This window comes from Alnus glutinosa, chromosome 8, assembly GCF_958979055.1.
Source record: "Alnus glutinosa chromosome 8, dhAlnGlut1.1, whole genome shotgun sequence".
NCBI classification, from domain to species: Eukaryota; Viridiplantae; Streptophyta; class Magnoliopsida; order Fagales; family Betulaceae; genus Alnus; species Alnus glutinosa.
In genome coordinates, this window is record NC_084893.1 from 4,394,143 (window position 1) to 4,415,019 (window position 20,877).

General features: G+C 36.9%; 3 protein-coding genes across 3 annotated transcripts; 2 read left to right on the plus strand and 1 right to left on the minus strand.

Moving 5' to 3' along the window:
- Positions 1 to 4,470: 4,470 nt before the first annotated feature.
- Positions 4,471 to 7,122, plus strand: LOC133875761 (pentatricopeptide repeat-containing protein At1g74900, mitochondrial). The gene is made up of 2 exons (XM_062313996.1): positions 4,471 to 6,535; positions 6,634 to 7,122. The coding sequence occupies exon 1, from the start codon at positions 4,498 to 4,500 to the stop codon at positions 6,001 to 6,003; it is 1,506 nt and encodes a 501-aa protein (XP_062169980.1). The 5' UTR covers positions 4,471 to 4,497; the 3' UTR covers positions 6,004 to 6,535; positions 6,634 to 7,122.
- Positions 7,123 to 10,145: 3,023 nt separating this feature from the next.
- LOC133875762 (E2F transcription factor-like E2FE) lies at positions 10,146 to 13,601 on the plus strand. Its single transcript, XM_062313998.1, has 11 exons — positions 10,146 to 10,409; positions 10,510 to 10,577; positions 10,775 to 10,827; positions 10,928 to 11,005; positions 11,183 to 11,236; positions 11,365 to 11,476; positions 11,829 to 11,896; positions 11,991 to 12,063; positions 12,162 to 12,223; positions 12,352 to 12,739; positions 13,279 to 13,601. The coding sequence occupies exons 1-11, from the start codon at positions 10,309 to 10,311 to the stop codon at positions 13,365 to 13,367; spliced, it is 1,146 nt and encodes a 381-aa protein (XP_062169982.1). The 5' UTR covers positions 10,146 to 10,308; the 3' UTR covers positions 13,368 to 13,601.
- Positions 13,602 to 14,177: 576 nt separating this feature from the next.
- On the minus strand, positions 14,178 to 19,565 carry LOC133875946 (uncharacterized). Its single transcript, XM_062314232.1, has 15 exons — positions 19,037 to 19,565; positions 18,596 to 18,693; positions 18,400 to 18,500; positions 18,205 to 18,283; positions 17,995 to 18,055; positions 17,742 to 17,788; positions 17,570 to 17,662; positions 17,337 to 17,427; positions 16,962 to 17,010; positions 16,093 to 16,209; positions 15,858 to 16,005; positions 15,536 to 15,628; positions 15,392 to 15,460; positions 14,565 to 14,607; positions 14,178 to 14,463 (listed from the first exon to the last, which is right to left on the minus strand). The coding sequence occupies exons 1-15, from the start codon at positions 19,092 to 19,094 to the stop codon at positions 14,363 to 14,365; spliced, it is 1,248 nt and encodes a 415-aa protein (XP_062170216.1). The 5' UTR covers positions 19,095 to 19,565; the 3' UTR covers positions 14,178 to 14,362.
- Positions 19,566 to 20,877: the final 1,312 nt, after the last annotated feature.

Genomic DNA, 20,877 nt, shown 5'->3' on the forward strand with positions numbered 1-20,877 from the left:
GAATAAAAACTGTTTTTTTCGTTTGTTTTTATAATTTTCAGTTATTTTTTCGTTTGTTTTAATTTTTCATTTTTTTTTTTAGTTTTTAGTTTTTATATTTTATCTTTTAGCTTTAGTTTAGTTTTTTTTTCCTGAATTTATAAGGACATTTTTGTTTTATTGAATAAATTTTAAGATAATTTTTGTCTTTTTATTGGTCTTATGGGGGACATTGACATTTTTTTGGTAGTTTGATAAGGAACATTGACAATTGAGTGATAGTTTGAAGGGAATATGTGTACTTTTCAAAAAATAAATAAATAAATTTAAAAAACAAACAAACATGGCCTAATAAAACTCCTTAAGGTAAGTTATTCAAAATGGTTATTGTTTGTAGGCCGTTTTGATAAAAATGGTTAGATTCATAAGTGAATTCATGTCATAATGCATAAAATAACTGGTGACCCCTCATCTGTTGAGATGCAGTAGACCACCTCTCTCATATGGTGAAAGGGATTATCCCTCAGATGGGAAGGAAGGGGAAAGGGCCACCTCTTATGAGGGGAAGTTGCTTCTCACCATGTGGTGATCTTTCGTCGGACATTTGGGGATAGTTGCTTCCGGTGAAGGGAGGTCACCCCTCAACTGTATATATATATATATATATAATTTTATGTTAAAAGTATAATCTTGTGAAAAGTACATATGACTCTTTTAAATTATTATTAAATTGTCAACGTGTCTCTCAAACTACTAATTATGTCAACGTCCCCTTCCTCAAACTATTAAATAATGTCAATATCCCCTGATGACAAAAATATTCTTCATAAAATTATAAAAAATCTTAAAATTATATAAAAACAAAACAATAAATTATTTGTTTTAAAAAAAATAATAAGGAAAAAAATAAAAACAAAGATTTTTCAAATTTTTTTTTTATATATATAATTTGTTGTTTGGGCCACCCCTTAGATTTTCGTTTTTCTCATTTTTTTTTTAGTTTAGGGAAGACTTTTACACAATTATTAGTTTGAGGGGCACAATGACAATAGACTGATAATTTGAGGGAGGTATGTAACTCCTACTCCCAAAAAAAAAATACGATTCATATATAGCTTTTTTTCTCTGTTCTCTCTTTGCCCATAGTTTCTTCTTCTCTTTTTACTGTCTGCTCAGAGAGGAGGGAAAGATCTCAGCTCTTCCTTCCTATGCCCCTCTTTCCTTTATGTTTATCCATCGTCATATACGACTTATCCCACCCGAATCCGTTACCTTGGTATCTTGGTTTCTCCACCGAGTTGGTGGCTCTCTCCTTAACGTTCACTATCTTCTCCCCAGTGTTGGTGGCTATTTTTCAAGTTCTTATGTCTAGTTTTTCCATAGCTAGATCTACATTCCTCAAAGGGTCTCTGACTCCCACGCGCCACTTCACTGTCATTACTAGCTTCCTAATGTCACCAGCCACGCCGCATTCCGCCTCCCACGCACATGCGCATGGCGCTCACACATCAAGTGGAGGTTACCCATAGTTGGCACATGGATCTCACACGCTAGCATCGGATGGCTTATTGTCCTCTACTCCGCCGGTCATTGGAGTTGTATATGTTTGAGCTTTTTTGTTGTTTATTTATTTGTAGATAATACCTTTAATAAGGATGGTCTGTAAATCCCATAATTTACAGCAACCAATTAGAATTAAACAAATCATAAAAACTTAAAAAAATACAACAAACATCAAAACATCTGATCCTATGAAACAAATTAAACACCCATCTTGCCTCTCTCTCTCTCTCTCTCTCTCTCTCTATGTATCCTCTTATTCGTTCTTCAGCTCCTTCCTTCCTTCCTTCCTTTTCGGATGGGGTTGCTATCAGTGAATGCAGGAAAAGCAGAATAGGTACCATTGAAGGCCTTGGCGATCGGACGGCATCCAAGTATGGCACAGGGAGCACCGGCGACCCGTGGATCCAAACCCGATCTGAATGCCCACGAACCCCATCACCTTGTGCCACTTCGGATCCCCACCAATCTCGTTAGCATTCCCATCCCCAGCGCATCTCTCCCACACCGCCTGAATCCGTCGGGTTTTAGCGAGTACACAGTATGGCCGGGCATTCCATGCAACGCCGGTGTACCGACACTGTCCGCAACCGGCTTTGCGCTCAAAAAGGGCGAGCCCAAGACCATCACCCCACCGACCTCCGATCCTGGGGCGGTCGCATCTGGGGCCGAACCCACTGCTCCCAAGACTTCATGGGCAAGTTCTCTTGCGTCACAGGTGATTGCGGCTCCGGAAAAATCGAGTGCTTAGGGAATAGCGATGCGCTGCCAACGACCTTGGCCAAGTTCATGCTCAACGGCGCTGGTGGGTTCGACTTCTTCGCTATCAGCTTGGTCGACGGGTACAACCTCCCTATGATGGTCACGCCTCAGGGTGGGATTAGTCAAAATTAAAATGGTGTTTGTTGTGGTCTTCTTCGTAGGCGACATTGTTGTTGAAGGCCTTCGGGATGGATTTGTGTGGTGGTTATCGGTTGGGTGTGTAAGTGTTTGGGTGGTCGTTCTTTAGGCCGTGCGAAGGACTGTCCATTGTTTTGTGTTATTGGTTGTGACATGGTGGTGAGTTTGGGTGCCGGCGGCACAGTAGCGTGGGGTGAGAGGAGGTTGTGGTTTTTTTAGAGCCGTTTGGTATCTTAGGAAGTAAAAACTGGAATTTTTTTATTTTTATTTTTATAAGATTTGGTGTTCTCATATCTATTATATTTAGTCTTGTAAGATGATGTGTAAACTCTTTATTGGAAGCTGTAAAACATCACTTTTACAGCCCGTCCTTATAGAATGGGCTCTCTTGTTTGTATCTTATTTTGTTGCTTGGGTTTAGTCTCCCTATAGGAGAGACTCTTGTATTTGGATTCGTGTAGACACATCTCTTTTATGTAGTTCCACATTTTGACTATTTCAGTACTTCTACCGCTTTAGCTATCTTTAGGCGGTTGTTGTTGTTCTCAAGTGGGAGTACAAATAGGATTTCCTTACTCTGTACTCCTTTAGCTTTTTTAACCGCATTGAGCGGCCATTTGAAAGGACCAGATCACTTGTTTGACCAATTTTCTACTTTTTGTATTTATTTCAGCACTAATTTAGTTTGGTTTTGATTTATTGTCGAAAAGTCCACCTCTTTTTCATTTATAGGATCGTCAATGGTATGCGCATGCAAGGATTTACTTTTGTAGTAAATAGTCTACTTTTGGGATCTTTAAGATACTTTTAATATCTATAGATAAATTTGGTATAATTGCAAATCATATTGACTAGGGGTGTTCCTAAAATTAAAAAAAAAAAAACTAGGGATGTACAAGTGAGGTAATTATTAATTATTAATTATTAATAATCGTTAATCGCTAATCGTCTACTCTTATATATAATATATTAATTAAGAATAATAATATAGCGATTTTAATGTTGCTGGTGATTTTTTTTTTTTTTTGGTTATATTATTTGTCATTATTAGATTCATTGATGCTACACTGTATTGAGTGATACCTCAAAAATTACATGGATCGCAATTCTAATTGTTTCCTTTCAATTGGACCCAATTTTCACGTGTTTTCCTTTTTTTTTTTCTTTTTTTTTTTTTCTTAGGTTTTGCTATGGTTAGTTAAATGATCCAAAGGGGGAGGGGGTTCCATGGACAAAAGTTTCCTCCAAACGGGTTGGAATAAGTTTCTCAAACTCAACTTATAAAAATATCATGTGTTTTTTTGCATGTGAGAAGTACTTGTTCTTTTTAATTACAATGACAAAATTGGAATAAATTTTATTAAAAATGCATTTGCTCTTCAAAGTTTGTCATTGCAATTAAAAATAAATAAAATATGTGATTCTCACATGTAAATGGATACATGACATTTTTATAGACTAGGTTGAAGAAACGTTCGGAGAAAAACTCTATCCAGGCCAAATTTATTATTGTCCAAGATAGGCTATGTTTATTATTGTTCCTACTTAAGTCTATGGATTCTAATGTTTGAAGATACTAAAACAAGCTGAAAGGACAAAGATTTTATTCAAATTAGGTAGGAATAATTTATTTCAACATAATTTATAAAAATGAATATGTTTATTTGTTTAATAACATGTGAGATGTCCATAATTTTTTAATAAAATTTATTTTAACTTTGTCCACGTTATTAAAAAAATACGTGATTTTTATATACTCAAAAGACATATCATTTTTATAGACCGGTTCGAGGAAACTTTTTTTGTTTGGGTTAATGTGTTTTAGGGCTTTTTTTTAAAAAAATAAATTTTTTTTTTGAAAAGATGGTTTGATATATGATTTAAAAGTGAAAACTATTATGGGGTATTTTATGCTTTTTTGATTGTTTGTTAATATTTTTAATTTTAAAATTAAAAATTAAAAACACAAAACAAGAAAATTAACAAATATAGCCATTATTTTTAAAATTATAAAAATGAGTGTGTTTTAAATTTGAGGAGGCTTCAACTCCCCCAAGCATGACACCCCACAAAATGTCGTACAACCTGATTTCCCGGAGAACTCCTCCGGCGTTCTCCTTTCACGATCAAGTTCACCCTCCAAAGCCCCATTACTTCCTCCAATTCCACCCCCTCGCCACCACACCACCACCACCACCACAAGATGCCACCTTAGCCAAGCTCATCATCAGCTCCGACCCACAAACCCTAACCCAAACCCTTCAAGACCCGACCATCCAATGGACCCCAGACCTCGTCAACCGGACCCTCAAGCGCCTCTCCAACCACGGACCCAAAGCTCTCCACTTCTTCAAAACCGTTGACCGCCACCACGCCCTCTCCTCCTCCGACTCCTTCGATCTTGCCATCGACATCGCCGCCCGCATGCGCGACTACAAGGCCGTCTGGGCCCTCGTGGCCCGAATGCGCGCACGCCGTATCGGCCCATGCCCAAAAACCTTCGCCATCGTCGCCGAGAGGTTTGTCGCCGCTGGAAAACCCGATAGAGCCGTCAAGGTGTTCTTATCTATGCATGAACACGGTTGTGCTCAGGACTTGAATTCGTTCAATACGATTCTTGATGTTCTTTGTAAGTCGAAACGCGTCGAAATGGCTTATAATTTGTTTAAGGCTCTAAAGGGTAGGTTTAAGGCTGATTGTGTTAGTTATAACATTATTGCAAATGGGTGGTGTTTGGTTAAGCGCACGCCCATGGCATTGGAGGTGTTAAAGGAGATGGTGGAGAGGGGATTCGAGCCGAGTTTGACGACCTACAATACAATGCTTAAAGGGTATTTTAGAGCTGGTCAGATTAAGGAAGCTTGGGAATTCTTTTTGCAAATGAAGAGGAGGAAATGTGGGATTGATGTCGTTACTTATACTACCTTGGTTCATGGGTTTGGTTGCGAGGGTGAGATTGAGAGAGCTAGAAGGGTTTTTGATGAGATGGTCAAGGAGGGTGTGCTTCCTTCTGTCGCTACGTACAATGCTCTGATTCAGGTTTTGTGTAAGAAGGATAGCGTGGAGAATGCCATAATGGTCTTTGAGGAGATGTTGAGGAAGGGGTATGCGCCTAATTGGACAACTTATAACGTGATTATTAGAGGATTGTGTCATGCCGGTGAAATGGATAGGGCTTTGATGTTTTTGGAAAGAATGAAGAATGATGACGAGTGTGAGCCAAATGTTCAGACGTACACTATTGTGATCCGTTACTTTTGTGATGCTGGAGAGATCGAAAAGGGGTTGGGTGTTTTCGAAAAGATGGCTAGTGGGAATTGCTTGCCCAATTTGGATACTTATAATATTTTGATAAGCGCAATGTTTGTGAGGAAGAAATCGGATGATTTGTTGGTGGCCGGAAGGTTGTTGGTTGAGATGGTTGATAGGGGATTTCTTCCCCGGAAGTTTACTTTTAATCGGGTTCTAGATGGGCTTTTGCTAACGGGGAATCAAAGTTTTGCAAAAGAGATTTTGAGATTGCAGACTAGATGTGGCCGCCTTCCTCGTCAGTTCAAATTGTGAAAGAGTTTTGGCATTTCAATTGGTTCATGAATCTTGTAAATTTCACTCAAATCCTTGTCTGAAGGGCTTCCGTTCTTGCTTGATATTGTTTCGCTAATGGCTTTGATGTGCTGCTCCTTTGCCCCTCAAAACAACTGTGATTGAATTAGAAATCTATAGTTGGCACCTAAACTGGGGACTTTCAGTGCCTGCTTTTGCAGGCAGTCCATAGAGTAGGACTTATGTTATATAATCTGTGGCCAAGGATGATTATAAATGGGATAAGGTTCTTGGAAATTTGAAGACATGCTTGCAGCCTTTTACTGGTAACAACTACCATTGTTTGTGGGAGCAATTGGGAGAGATGTGACTGGTGATGAACATGAATGAGGTGACTTGAACTTACTATTCTGCCATATTTGTTTCATTAGGGAAGTATCCTAACTCAGCTGGGGGAAACTCCTCATTAAAGCAGGGTGACATATTACCGTGGACCTCATTCCTCACCAGATTTACTCTTTCTGATCCCCAAAAAAGGCAGATACTCCTGTAGGTAGGAGCTACTTCACTCTTCTTGTTCAGCAGTCTGTTCGAAATTGATATCCAAAGATTCTCTGTAACAGGATGGCTTGAAATGATGGTATACTACAGGTTGTGGTGATATGATTAGGATGATCATAGAAATGAGCCGGAACATGGATAATGAAGTGGTTCGAGATGGTCAAGAGTACGAGATTATTGACCGAAGACTCTTCAATTGAGATGGGCTCCTGGACAGGAGGTGTTTATGGTTACTGGATTTGATAAGTTTCAAGGTTGGTTTGCTTCATCCTTCCGGCTGCTATCTCACGTTCTGGCAATATGATTACTGCCAATTCACATGATAATATATGCTCAACCATTCGCTTCAGTCCAACTGTTTGTTCTGTTGTATATATTTGATTGAGGGGAAATGAATATTGAGCAACTACTCAGAATTCAGTGATATGATATAGGTTTAGGGTGCATAGCCATTGCTGTCTTATCAAAGGTTCATGGCCGGTGCCTCTCCTTTCACCTTCCCTTGCAGAAATTTTCCATCAATTGATGGAGCCAACTAGAGAGTTGGACCTAATAAAATTGAAGATTTTTATGGGTGTATGGCATTCTGATTCGGTGATTCCTGTCACTGTTTGTTAGTGTTGTGCTAAATTGTTTTGCTGTAACCGTGCAGGCCTGATTTATTCACTGCTGCTTCACTTGTTGCATTAAGAGCCCTGCCAATTGCTACCATCAATAACTGAAGGTGGTGGAAGGAGTTGGGTTTTGTGATCTTACTATTGATGTTGAATTTTTGGTAGGTACTTAAATTGAGAATGTTGTTTCACCAGCATAGTTCTTTATGACTCCCAAAGGAAGAAGATGCAAGAAGCTTTCCAAGCAGCAGCTTTAAGATAGACTGCTTTCAAGTATCAACTTGGTGGTTCTTTAATTTGTCTATAAACTTGAACCATTACCTTTGACTTGGTCTATTCCTCTTGAGACATCGATGGCAGTTATTTACGTATTAACTTAACTGGTAGTTCAACTATTCTACTTAAAGCTTGTGAGGAGATGTTCCTTGCTGAAGTTTTGTTTGTCAATCCATTTCTAAGTAAATATAAAAACAGTATATATCATTTTAATCTGTTTCTTTCGTATGCCCATTTTGGTTGGTTTTGTAGCAAATTTAAAGGAAAAACCACCCATATCTACTATCTAGTTAGCCTGCAATAGTGCTCACCAAACATTTAAAAAAATAATAATTATCCTTTCTTTCTCTCTCCTCTCAATTTTTTTTTTTTTAAAAAAAAAACAAAAAAAAAAAATTCATTTGTTTGCTCTCTTTTCTCCTCTCCCCGACCTCTTTTTTGAAGGATATTCTTCCTCCCTACACTAACTTTAAAAAATATGATAGTTAAAGAAAGACAAATTACGATCGCTACAAAAAGACGATTTGAAAAAAAAATGGGTTTGTTTGGGTGTTTAAATATATTGTATTATGTTTGAAAATATTGTTTGGGTTGGTTTTTAAATTAAAATTGTATTCGGGTGTTACCTGAATCGTTTTTCAACCCGTTTTTAACCTAATTCAAACAAATTTAACCCAACTAAACAAATTAAAACTAAAAACCCTGATGGATCACCCACCCTCGAAATTAATGGGGGTGGCTGATCCAGGGTGGCCGTGCCACCCCCAAGCAACTATTGGGGGCGGTTCGAAATCCACCCCAATTATTTATTTTTTTTTTAAAAAAAATCAATTTTTAAGTTTTATAGTAATATATATATTTCTCAATTATATTTAATTCAATTCACACTAACAAACATCTTTTCCAAACTTTGTTTCAGAATTTTTTAAACCATCAAAACATAATTTTAAAACTCAAATTTTATCGGTATTCATAATTTTAATATAGTATAATATAATAAAAAAAACCGAACACCCAAAGTGCATAACCGTTGAGAAGAGACGAAATTTTGAAAACACGACCATTAAGAAAATACAAGTTTTAAAAATATATGATTGTTTGATAAATAATAATAATAAAAAAAATTATTGAAAAACAATATTTAAACGAGATTGTAAAGTGAATAATTAAAATAGAAAATGTGATGTTTTGCTTTGAAAAAGTTGATAGTTAACAAAAAGGGCAAAAAAAACAAAGAAACCTAAAATTGAAAACAAATTATTGAGCCGAATATAAATTCTTCAATCAATTGTAGCCATCACGGCTGAGGGATTATGTTGACAAGCATAGTTGATCTTTCCGTATAATTATTTTTATTTCATTTCATGGGGCTAGAGGGTTGGCAAAACGGGTAATCGCATTGGGTTCGGGCCAATTGGATTGACCCGTCAAACCGTTTAGGCAAACCCGAACCTGACACGATTAATTAAACAGGTTAGCTGAGGCAACCCGTTTAGCTAATCGTGTCATAAACAGGTCAACTCATCAACTCGTTTAGCCTAAATTCTAACCCTATAATTTTGTGCGTGTTCATGTCGAATTCGTGAGCTATATAAAATTGCCAACCCTTTTATTATTTTTAATTTCACTGCCCCGACGCTAATTGGGATTGGGGCTTGAGTTGTAGCTTTACTTAAATCGATGGAAGGAGAACAAGTTTCAAAGCTCAAGTAACCTGACACGACCTGAAAATTGAAACCATTAAAAATGTGAATCTATACATTATGACTTTTGTTCCCCTTGTTTTTAATGTTGGATTGGTTTTCCTAACTATTGAATCTTAGTACATAAATTAAAATTCACATTTAGTAAAGACTGATGCTATATATTTCACCCATATCTTATTGAACTGGTAGAAGAAAAAAAAATAAAAATATCTTATTGGCTTAATGCGGTAGTGATATAGTGCACATCAACAATTGAAGCAGTCATTGTTAGAAAATAAAAAGTTATAACAGCGAATGGACACTGTTATATTAATTTAGTGAAATGAAGGTTTAGTATGTATTATTACCCTTTAGTAAAACATAATCATGAACCTTAGTAAAGTGTAGGTACAAAATAAAAATCATGTATGACTTGTGATCACTCTACCAAATTTTTAAAAGTAGCAACAAATTATTCAAACTATTCAACACTTTCAATATGTCCCATTTGTGAGCATTTTGAAGTTGTTGGCCCAAAATGTGTTATTTGGTTAATGTTTTTGTTTTGAAAATAAAAAACAAAAGCTAAAGTAAAATTTTTAACAAAATGCAATCTAAACACAAAAGATTTATAAAAGAGTAATACTAAAAATCAAATTTTTATCTCATAACTATTTTATAAGGGTGATGCTGTAGTCCCAACAAAAATTTAGATTTAAAAAATAAAAAAAATTAAGAGTTGATTGAAACTGTCACATTAATATTATAAGATAATTATAAAATAAAAATGTGATAAATTGCATTACTTTTTCTAAAAATATAAAAACAATGTTTACTTTTATGTAATGTCAAAACAACACCTTTATAAAATAAAATTAAAAAAAAAAAACAAAAAAAAAACCCCAAAAAAAAAGAGTCAATTCCCATTGGAATGTGGGATGGAGAGGCGCGTCAGAACAATTCAAGTTCCCGCTTATTCAAAACTTTCAAAACTAAAACGGGAAAACCACACGCCCGAAGGCTCTTGCGAATTTCAAAATTCTGACCCCGCGCCAATTGCCGAATCCCTTCCTTTTCTTTCTTAACGGTCCTCGCTCCTCAGCCTCAGCCTCCACCTCTCACTCTCTCTCTCTCTCTCCACGCCTTCTCTCTGTACCTTCCCTTCACTTCCACTCAGATCTGCACCACCCATGGCTTTGCCTTCGTCTTCCGCTCGACCCGATCCCTCGTCGCAGTCGCAGCACCACGCCTATAGCCGAAAGCAGAAATCCCTCGGCCTCTTGTGCTCCAAGTACTCTCTCTCTCTCTCTCTCTCTCTCTCTCTCTCTCTCTCTCTCTCTCTTCATCTTGAAATTTTGTGTTATTATTAATTTTTCAATTGGTTTCTGCAGCTTCTTGAGCTTGTACGATAAAGGTGACGTTCGATCAATCGGGCTCGACGATGCAGCTATGCGATTAGGTCTTCATCTGATTACGATCTTCAAAATTTTTTCACACGCGCGCACACACATGATATATTTATGGGAATTTAAATTTGGTGGATCTAATGGATTTGTGATTTGCAGGGGTTGAGAGGTGTGTGTGTGTGTGTATACGTATAGATGTATATATCTGTAATTTTGAATACTGTGGATTTAATGCATTTTGGTTTCGCAGGGGTTGAGAGGCGGCGAATATACGATATTGTAAATGTCTTGGAGAGTGTTGGGGTGAGATTATTGAGCCTTGATCTTCTCAAATTTCAGCCTTACTATTTCTAGATATGTATATTGTCTTAAGCTTGTGTGGCTATTTGGTTTAATACTTTAGGTTCTCGCAAGGAAGGCAAAGAACCAATATACCTGGAAAGGGTTTGGTGCAATCCCTGCGGCTTTAAAGGAGCTCAAGGTGAATTGTTTCCTCTTTACTTTCATGCGCGTAAATGCCAAATGGGTTTTGTTAGACATAAATAAATAAATAATACACCTTTCTTTATTTTTATATTCGTTGTAGTGGGTTAAGATGTGGTTGAAACGCTCAATATTTGGAATGTAGCACTGATATTGTGTTCTGATGCTGTGATAGGATGAGGGTATGAGTGAGAATTGCAGTACCTTTGACGGCAACGACTTTGCAAAAGTGGGTGAATTCTTGAGTTGAAGGAATTATTTTCCCTCTTTTTTTTTTTTTAAAAAAAAATTTTGGAAATTGTTTTTTGGGCATTTTAATGAAAATGAGTTGTTCTTTTTCGTGTTTTTCTGAGGCAGGTTTCAGATGATGAAGATGATGATGAAAGGTTTTCCAATCCCAGTACTGGAAGTCAGAATGAAAAGTCAAATCCCAGTACTGGTGTTAAAGCCGTGACTGCCGTAACTAAAGGTATCCTTTTGTTTTTTTTAAACTTGTTAGTTATTTGCTTCTATGCTACTATTTACTTAGGACTATAGTATATGTAAATGTCAATGAGTCCGCTATTATCCAAAACATAGATTTTGGACCAAACAAAATGACATTGATTCGATTGTTCTGATACGGTATTAAGCAGCAAGTTTTGGTAGTGCGTAATTATGTGAATTTGATGACTCAATGTAGCCTTATAAAAGGGCATAGAAATTGAAAGAGTTCCTCTATGTGTTTAAATCAATTATTATTGAGAAATGATAGTAGAAAAATCTAAAGCAAAAATGGAATAGAATTTGATATTCTGGAATTGTCCTACGATTCTTTGCAGAAAATCGGAGGGAAAAATCTCTGGCACTTCTTACACAGAATTTTGTGAAGCTCTTTCTCTGTTCTAGTGTGAGTGGAAACTATATCCTTTTGTTTTTGTCATTCTGCCATTGATTTTCCTTGTAATTGATCATTATTTTGATGTTTTTAAATAATTCTACAGGTAGAATTGATCTCTCTTGATGATGCTGCAAGGCTATTGCTTGGGGATGGCCACAATTCTTCGATAATGAGAAGTAATGAATCTAATCTTTGCTTCCTTTATTCTTATCTACTGACTGAAATGGATCTGAAACTCTTTATCTAACAATCTCTTGATTTCAAAACTTTGTAGCAAAAGTAAGGCGACTATATGATATTGCAAATGTATTGTCTTCAATGAGACTAATTGAGAAGGTAAAACATTACTGCAAATAACCTCTTTAAACTTGAGTTTTTTAGTTCTCTACAATTCGACTAAATTAAGTTTGGACCTATGACAATCATTTGCTAATCTTTCAAACTTTTCTTTGAATGATATTCAGACTCATACAACAGACACCAGGAAGCCTGCATTCAGGTGGTTAGGGTTCAGAGGGAGAGCTGACATTGGGTCTGCTTCAAATGATTCTAGGAAGAGAATGTTTGGAAGTGATCTCACAAACGTCACTTTTAAGAGGAACAAAGTGGACGATGAAAATTTAAATGAGGATCTGAAAGTACAAAAGCAAATGAAATGTGAAAGTTTGGCGGATGAGGTTGGTAGAAGGAATTTGGAACATGACTCAAAACAGAGTTCAAAGAGCTACCAATTTGGTCCTTTTGCTCCTTCCAGTGTGCCCAAAATTGGAGTCCCTCAGGATAACAGTGTTGCGCGAGTTCAAGACTGGGAGCATCTTGCCTCTACTTATCGTCCTCAGTATGAAAACCAAGGTATCATTTCATGCAATTTTGCAGCTCAGTGAAACACATCTCAAGAGTCATTGTAATGTGACAAGTATTAACCATCCATTAGAGATCCCTCTAGTTTAGAAGTATGTTTCTCAATGATCTAGACCCACATTAGGAAACCAAATAAAAAAGTGGTTTGGAAGTCACCTTTCATCTCTAGAGGTGACTCTTATTCTCCACTAAAGTTGGTCTTGATTCACTTCACTCAGTTGATGAGTGGGTAAAAGCTTTGATTAATCTGGCACCTTTGTATTCAGGCTCACGTAACTGATTAAAAAAAGATTCTAATCTAACATAGTGTGAACTTTATCATTTAATATGCCATCATCTTCAGATAGGCTCATAGGCATTTCATGTTAACAAGCTTTTAGTCACTCCAAGTACTAATTCTAAATTGGATAGTTTCCATGCGATGTCCTTTTCCATGTCAATAATAGTCTTTTATATAGGCCTATATATATATATATATATATTGTATTGTTGCAGCAAAATGTATTAATGCTAAGGTGTAAAAATTGCAGCTTTAAAAGACCTCTTCTCTCATTACGTGGAAGCATGGAAATCATGGTACTCTGAAGTTGCTGGGAAGAAGTCATTACAAATTTCCTAAGTCGTCCCCCCCTATGAGCTCTCAATAGTTTTTTTTAGTGATTTGACAAAAGAGGTGATGGCTCCGTGTTGGGTGCATGTTCTCTATGCAAGTGCCACCCTCAGATATTCATTTCTTCTAATTCATTTTCTTACACATTTTTTCATTCCTGTATCCACCGGTTGCATATGAATTTTGTTGCCTTCGTTTTCTACGGTTATGTACTTGAATAGATGGTTAGAGTTTTGCTGTGCCTTTGTAGCTGATCAGTTATTTGGGTCGCGAGCAATTTATATTGGGCTAGTCAAATGTAGCAAATTTGGGTGAAAAATCACCTATATCTATCTAGCTATTTTAACAAAAAAATTTGATAAATACCGTACATTTACCAATCGTTAAAAAAAGAAAAAAATTCTTGTTTTATTTTATTGTTCTTTCTTCTCAATTTTTTTTTCCTCTTTGAGAAGAGACGGAATTTTCAAAATATGATTGTCAAGAAAAGATAAATATTCAAAAATGTGATTGTTAGAAAAATAATAAATAAATATTTAATTACAATAATAAAAGTGGATAATTAGAATAGAGAGAAAGATTAGTTTTGAAAAAGTGAGTAATTAAATTACAAAAAATGTAGTTTTTTTCTGTTAAATTACTCATGGCCTTTGAATAAGTCACTACAAAAATGAATACAGCAGCCAAACCAAAATCATCATCATCTTTATTTGTGTTCAAGATCATCATCATCTTTTCTCCTTATTATTCATTCTTTCATGCGTTAGTGGATTCATATGCTCCAATATTATTAACAGAACAAAAATAATACAGCAGCCAAACCAAAATTCTTATTCTTATTCTTATTAGAGAAATGTGAGTTTTACACAAGTACAATAAAAGCCATTTAATGTACTGGATTTTCTACTTGAAGAACAGTAATGAGATTATGAGAGGATAAAAATAACTATTTTGAGAGAGAGAGAGAGAGATCGATGATAAGTGTGAAGTCGATCTTTGCTTTATCATAGAATTATTTCCTCCTGAACACTAACATTGAGAGTCTTGTTTGGTAGAACAATGCTGTTAATCACCACGACTTCATCTTCAACAGTCACAGCTTCACCTGCATTACAAAATAGCAACAGACGGATGGTGCAATGTATGAATTTGAGAATCTTGTTTGAAAAAGAAGGGGGAGCCTGCATAGAAAATTATGGACAGTACCAAGTATTGTAACCCCAAGTTTTGCATTGCAATCTCCATTAGCCTGAAATCAGTTGACGAAACTTAGAAAGTCAATTCCAACAATTTCCTGGATAAAAAAGAAATAAGAGCAAAAACCACTTTCTGCACAAGTGTGTTACGACATCTGCAAAAGCTTTTCTAAAAGAAGAGAAAATTTTGAAAAAAGAACAGCACAAAAATCAAACAAGCTTCAGTAAGAAAGTAGTCAGTCCCCTATATGTAATATAAAACATGTCTTTCAGCTATGATGCTGGAAATCATTGACATGAGAGTTGGAACAGAAGTCCTGTTCTGCAACATGCCAGTACCAAATGTTCTACTCACATTGCAGCATAATGGAGCACAAAAGCAGTTGAGAATAGCAGTTGAGAATAGCAGTAGGAGAACTACATGTTGGATATTAAAAGCATTCAACACTGAAATTTCTTTTCTCTAGGTTGGAGATAAACTCTTCTTTTTATTTTATTTTTCTTTAAAAGAAAAAAAAATCGTTTATAAAGAGGGAGCCAGCATGTGAAGTTGTCATTATTGAACCTTTTATTTTTTTTTTTTTATTATTTTTTTTTTATGCTGACAGACATGGTCTTTTCAATTATTAGACCATTTTTGTGCTGAGAGGAACCATGTTTCTGCGGTGCCACACTTGCTAAACTACACCGCTTAATGTGGCTTTGAATGACATTCTAGGGAAGACAATCAAATCATTCAGGAAGAATTCACAATCTCACAGATGAAAAAAAAAGAAGAAGCACATTCTCTTGATCAACAAATATATCATACTCAGAAAGGCAAAATTCTGAACTTGCCTGGACCCGGGACCATCTCCCAATAGACGACTTCCACCCAACAATTGCATGAATAACAACTGCATTTTCCTGGGTAATCATAAGTATATATGTCAAGCTTTAGGTAAACTTATGCATTTCATTCCCTTTAATTTGGTTATATACCTTAATTTCAACATCATCGAGGATGATACAACTGATGAGCCTTACACCAGCTCCTATACGGGCATTTGCAGATATTGAGACATTGGGACCAATCTGTTTTACCACAGGCCACAGCAGAAAAGTATATGGTTACAAATATGAAATCCAACTAAATGGAAAGGTAAAACTACCTCTGTACCCCATTGATTTATCAACAAGGTAGTACATGTTTCTAGGAAATATTCATATGGTGCTTGCCATTTAAGAACCAAGGAAATTGCATAGACAAGTAACACCCTAGTCAGTGTGCATACCTAAATCAGACTGAGAAGGGAAAGATCACCTTAGCAGTTGGATGTAGTTTTGCTGACGGATGGACAAACACATCACCAGTAATGGCAGCACTCTTCGTACCATCTCCACTTGCCAAAAGATGGGGGGAGGTGAACCGGAATTGTGCAAGATACAAAGCAGAACATTTCAAGGACATCCTACAAGCATCAACTCAAAAATTTCACATAATGGTCCTAATTGAAGGGCTGAGTTTATAGCAACACAACACATGGTGCCAGGCTTACCCAGGAGTTTTGATCTGTTCCCAGAAGTCCAAGGTCTCATATGTATATAACTGCTTCTTCCCTGCAAGCGGTGATAGAATATCTTGATCCAGTCTTACAAAATCTGTCGGCAGACTCCTGTTGAAGGAACAATTATATTAGGACATGAAATTGAGAGAAATCACAATTATATCCAAGGTTGAGCAACAGTGACACGATTTTACTAGTTAAATTGAACTTTCTAATAACAGATGGAAGTACAGAGATAGTTCTGGTAGTCTCCCTAGCAAAGAATGCCGATAGAGTGTCACAAGACTCACAACCTGACCCCAAGAATTGGATTTTCAAAGCCCATGCCAAACACACCCGTAACTCCATAATATTTATGTAACAACTGTCCCCAGTAAGGCAGTTTCTTTGAAATAATGAGACATTTGTGACCCAGATCGCATTAATGTCCCAGTCAGATTCCAGGTAAATCAACATTAACAATTACGTAGACATATAGCAAGATTTGGGTATAAAATCTACTAACTTTTTCATAACCAAAAAGAGAAGAAAAAAAGAATGTAAATCCATAATGGGCCATTTATGTTTTGCTTCATCAGCTTAAATTTGCAAATCAACCACAAGCTCCAGCATAGATTTACTGCAGACATTTGCTCAATTCAAATAGGGCAATCAGGTTCATTTTATGGTATAATATTATATCTGGAGCCACTACTGCACTCCTGAAGAATCAAGAATATAACAATGGAAATTTTTTTTTTGATAAGTAAAGTATATTCAAAAGGCGCAAAGGGGCGCAACCCATGGTACACATGAGGTATACAAGAGACCCCTAATTCAAAGAACAATGGGAAATTTGGCACCCAGTAAAAAGGTCAAACCTTGTTGCTGACTGGAGGGCTTCAAAGCTGGATACACGTCTCAGATTAGCTGCAAATGACCAAAAAAGAGTTCAGATTTCAGCATGATGAATACCAATATGCTAAGATTTTATAATTTTAAGTGAGACGATAAATCAGTTCCATTTAATACCAAGACAAAATTATAAAATCTTAAAAAGCAAAAAAAATAAAATAAAAAATGGTGAAAATTCAAGATGAGTATTAAATTTGAGTTTTAAACCCTAATATTGATACAACCTATCCTTGTGAGTTTGGGCAATATATAGACTAAATATGACTCATGTATTTTCAGGAGCTTCTTAGTTAAGCACACATTGGAGCATGACAATTTAGTCAAAGACCTATATCACTGACCTGTGTCTTTGCGCTGAGTGGAAACCCCCTGGATGGCAGTAAATATATCTGGGGTAAAGATGTATACACCACAGTTTATTCGGTCACTTACCTACATATAGCACCAATATAAGACCACTCAGATAAAGAAAACAGGGTAGGAAAGAACCTCAAAAGTCAATTCACCAGATAAAGAAACACAAAAAGCTTAAGAATATGTTAAAGAGTAGATGAATGTATGCCAATGAACGTACAAAAGTTTCAGGTTTCTCTGTGTAATGCAATAGTTCATTGGTGACTGGATCAGCTACCAATTCTCCAAACTGGTTTGCTGACTCAGCAGAAACCTGTACACAGACGATTTGAAATAATAACATTAGATAATAATCTTCTTGCATTAGTTTGCTTGTGCATATGTTAACGTACCTTGATTACTAGGATCGTTCCCATCCCACCATATCTTCTGTGAGCCTCTGCAAATATAGAAGGCAAAAGAAGTGATCAATTTTTCTGCAAGCCAAGTATAAAAAACAGCTAACCACCTGGAAATACCGAAGTTGTTGCTTCACAACGGCATTGTACATATAAGCCATTTAGAAAGAACATAGGAACCAAAAAATTATAAGATTGTTACAAGAGGCAAAATACCACCCAATCCCAGGAAGAAGGAAATAATTACCAAGCATCTCTGGCAGCGGAAAACTACAGCAAACATCGCAATTGAGCAAGAAAATATGTGACTGCGAATGAAATTCAAGCACCGCTATCAATACTCTTAAGTGCGTAAACATATTGCACATCAAAGTAAACCAGAGAAAAATAAAATTTAAAAAAGATAAAGAGTTCGTAATTATCAACCAGAGACAAAATCAAAGGTAAAGACAAATACTGGGTTGTCTTCCATGATCAGATCTCTGAAGTTATAAAGCCCACCAGCTGAACCATGTGGCTTGTCTTCCTTCAAGTATCTGACAAAAAAAAAAGAAAAAAGACAAGAATAAACAGCAACATCCAAAATCAATATCAGACAATAATTTAGAAAAACAATTGAATAATTTAGTAGAAAAGAAAAGCAAAAAGTCACCTAACAGGGACTTTGAGCTCATTAGAGATGGAGGATACATATAATGCGAATTCTCGTTCCTCGTAGAAACCAACAAGATAGATCTGAGCTAAGTTCGGAATCTGTAAGAGGAGTAATTTTGAATATTCAGCAGACTCATGAGCAAGAAACTAAACATAATACAGAATCACATTATTAGTTTTTCTCAAGAATATACCCTTTTACAAGCCCAAATTGGATGATGAACCATAGGCTGTCCAGCTAAAGGAAAAAGCGGCTTTGGAATGTTCAATGAGAGTGGTCGGAATCTAGTACCTTTAAAATCCAAAATTTACAACAAAAATCAGTGTTAAGAATAATAATTAAACTAATTTTGAGAAATAATGAAGAAGATTAAAAGAATTACGAGAATAATATCAAGTTTCCCATCAGAAATATAAGCGAATACGAAATGGGTTTTCATAACTCGAATAAAAAATTCTCTCTTTCCATGGGAACCAAGCCTATTTTCAAACTTTGAACAAAAATAAGCAAAGGGTCTCATAATTCGATCCAACAGCCAAAACTTACAATACAGGAGCAAACAATTTCCAAGAGAGTGAGAAATGGGAGGCAATTATCCCATTCCAATTCCAAAAAATATGAAACAAGCTCGTACCTTTAGTAGGTCCTCCAACCATGATCACAGCAACGACTCTCTCCTCTGTGCTCCCCATCCTTAACCAACACAAACCCAGATCCCCAAAGACCCAACTGCCTCACAACTGCTATATCACCAAGCTCTAATCCTTATAAAACACAACGGGTTCACATTTCACACACACCCGAAACGTACAATTTATAATTGTCCATGCCTGAAAGGAGACCACCCAATCGCAAGAAACAAAAATAAATCACAGCATTGCCCCCCCCAAAAAATATTCAGTACGTCGAAACTTGTAACTTGTAAGATACTAGCTCAGAGAGAGAGAGAGAGAGAGGGGGGGGGGGGGGGGGGGGGGGTGCGTGTTTTGATTTTGGCGTATGAAAACGTAATCTGATAAAAGAGGAGCCCAAGTGTCGGTATGTGTTTAATGCAGTGTAATTTGTGTAAAGCAGAAATGGCAGCGAAAGCCACTCGCTTGTGATGAGTACGCCACGACATATAGCCAAAGCAGGGGAAATTTCCACCTCTTTTTCCCACGTCAAATTGACATGGCCCCCTCTCTCTCTCTCTTTCTCTCTCTCTCTCTCTCTCTCTGGGACTGACTAATTGGTGTGGGAGTGACTTGCCGGTGTGGGAGATCAGTCTGCAAATGGCCCACTATGTGGCGTTCTGGACCCAGCAAATTCCCTCAACATTTTCCCCTTTCAGATCTCCTCTCTCTCTCTCTCCTGGTTTCGTAAGGGGTGCCTATTTATTATTATTATTATTATTTTTAAAAAAATAATAATAATAATACTGCTGATTTCATTCATAACATGAAAATAATACGAGCAAAAATGCTCTACATAACCAGAGTCAAAGACTCCGAAGATACAATCAATCTAAGATATTTCGGGACACAAGCTACTCATACTGTATCGGTATCACTAAGGACCCCCGATTTATCTAACAGATGGGTTGGGTGCTCCCCCCCCGCGTCTTGTATGGGTGACCTCCCTAGAGTGACGAGACCGAAGGACCAGCTTGATATCCCCCACAATCTGCCCATGCATGTTCCAGTTCATTTCAGTTTGTTGAGTGCATGATCCACTTGTAAAGAATCCCCCTCCAAGATTATTTTGTCCAGTCCCCAGTTCCGGCAGAACTCAGCCGCTCCTAAGGCTGCAAGTGCTTTGGCAACAACCGGCTCCATCAAAGCATCCACTGAGTAACTAGCCGTAGAATGAACAAGTCCGTTTGGGTCCCGCACTATCAAACCGAACCCCATCTTTTTCTTCTTTGGATCCAAAGCTGTGTCCCAATTGATCTTGTATGTCCCAGAAGGTGGTGGTCTCCACCGTATTGGAACAGACGTGCCGTGTGTTGCATCGGTCGCACCCAGAACCCCATCGTTCTCCATGGCTCTCCTGTAATCAGCGATGTACGTAGAGGCTGCACGAACCACTGCATTGGAGTGGAGAAAATCCCCTCCGTGAACCACATTGTTCCTTCAAAACTAGATTCTACGTGCCACCTCTACTCAACCTCCTCAACCGTGCATCTATCAAACATGTGCTCTATCACGTCTGCAAAAGTACTCCCCCCCCCCCCCCCCCCCCCCACCCCAGAATGCTCTTCTGAATTGTCCGTTCACACATTCCCACGTATGTGGCCGAAGGGCAGGTGCCAATTGAATTAGTATCGAAGCATATGTAAGATTATATAGGAATTTAAAATCGACCGATCTAATTAAACGAGTTAGATCTTTAATTTTAAAATATTAGTTTTATGTTAGATTCGTGAATCGTGTAAAAAATTATCCACCTGTATGTTGCGTGTCGGGTTCGAATTGTGTTGAAGTATTATAAGACTAT

What these genes read in the sequence shown, in the direction of transcription:
- LOC133875946 (XM_062314232.1), bottom strand. Translation starts at nt 19,094, where the DNA reads ATGGGGAGCACAGAGGAGAGAGTCGTTGCTGTGATCATGGTTGGAGGA. An exon ending in GAACAGATCAAAACTCCTGG is followed by an intron (nt 16,006 to 16,092) that starts GTAAGCCTGGCA and finishes TGATGCTTGTAG; the next exon opens with GATGTCCTTGAAATGTTCTG. An exon ending in AACTACATCCAACTGCTAAG is followed by an intron (nt 15,629 to 15,857) that starts GTGATCTTTCCC and finishes GTGGTAAAACAG; the next exon opens with ATTGGTCCCAATGTCTCAAT.
- LOC133875762 (XM_062313998.1), top strand. Translation starts at nt 10,309, where the DNA reads ATGGCTTTGCCTTCGTCTTCCGCTCGACCCGATCCCTCGTCGCAGTCG. An exon ending in CGATGCAGCTATGCGATTAG is followed by an intron (nt 10,578 to 10,774) that starts GTCTTCATCTGA and finishes TTGGTTTCGCAG; the next exon opens with GGGTTGAGAGGCGGCGAATA. An exon ending in CAATGAGACTAATTGAGAAG is followed by an intron (nt 12,224 to 12,351) that starts GTAAAACATTAC and finishes AATGATATTCAG; the next exon opens with ACTCATACAACAGACACCAG.
- LOC133875761 (XM_062313996.1), top strand. Translation starts at nt 4,498, where the DNA reads ATGACACCCCACAAAATGTCGTACAACCTGATTTCCCGGAGAACTCCT.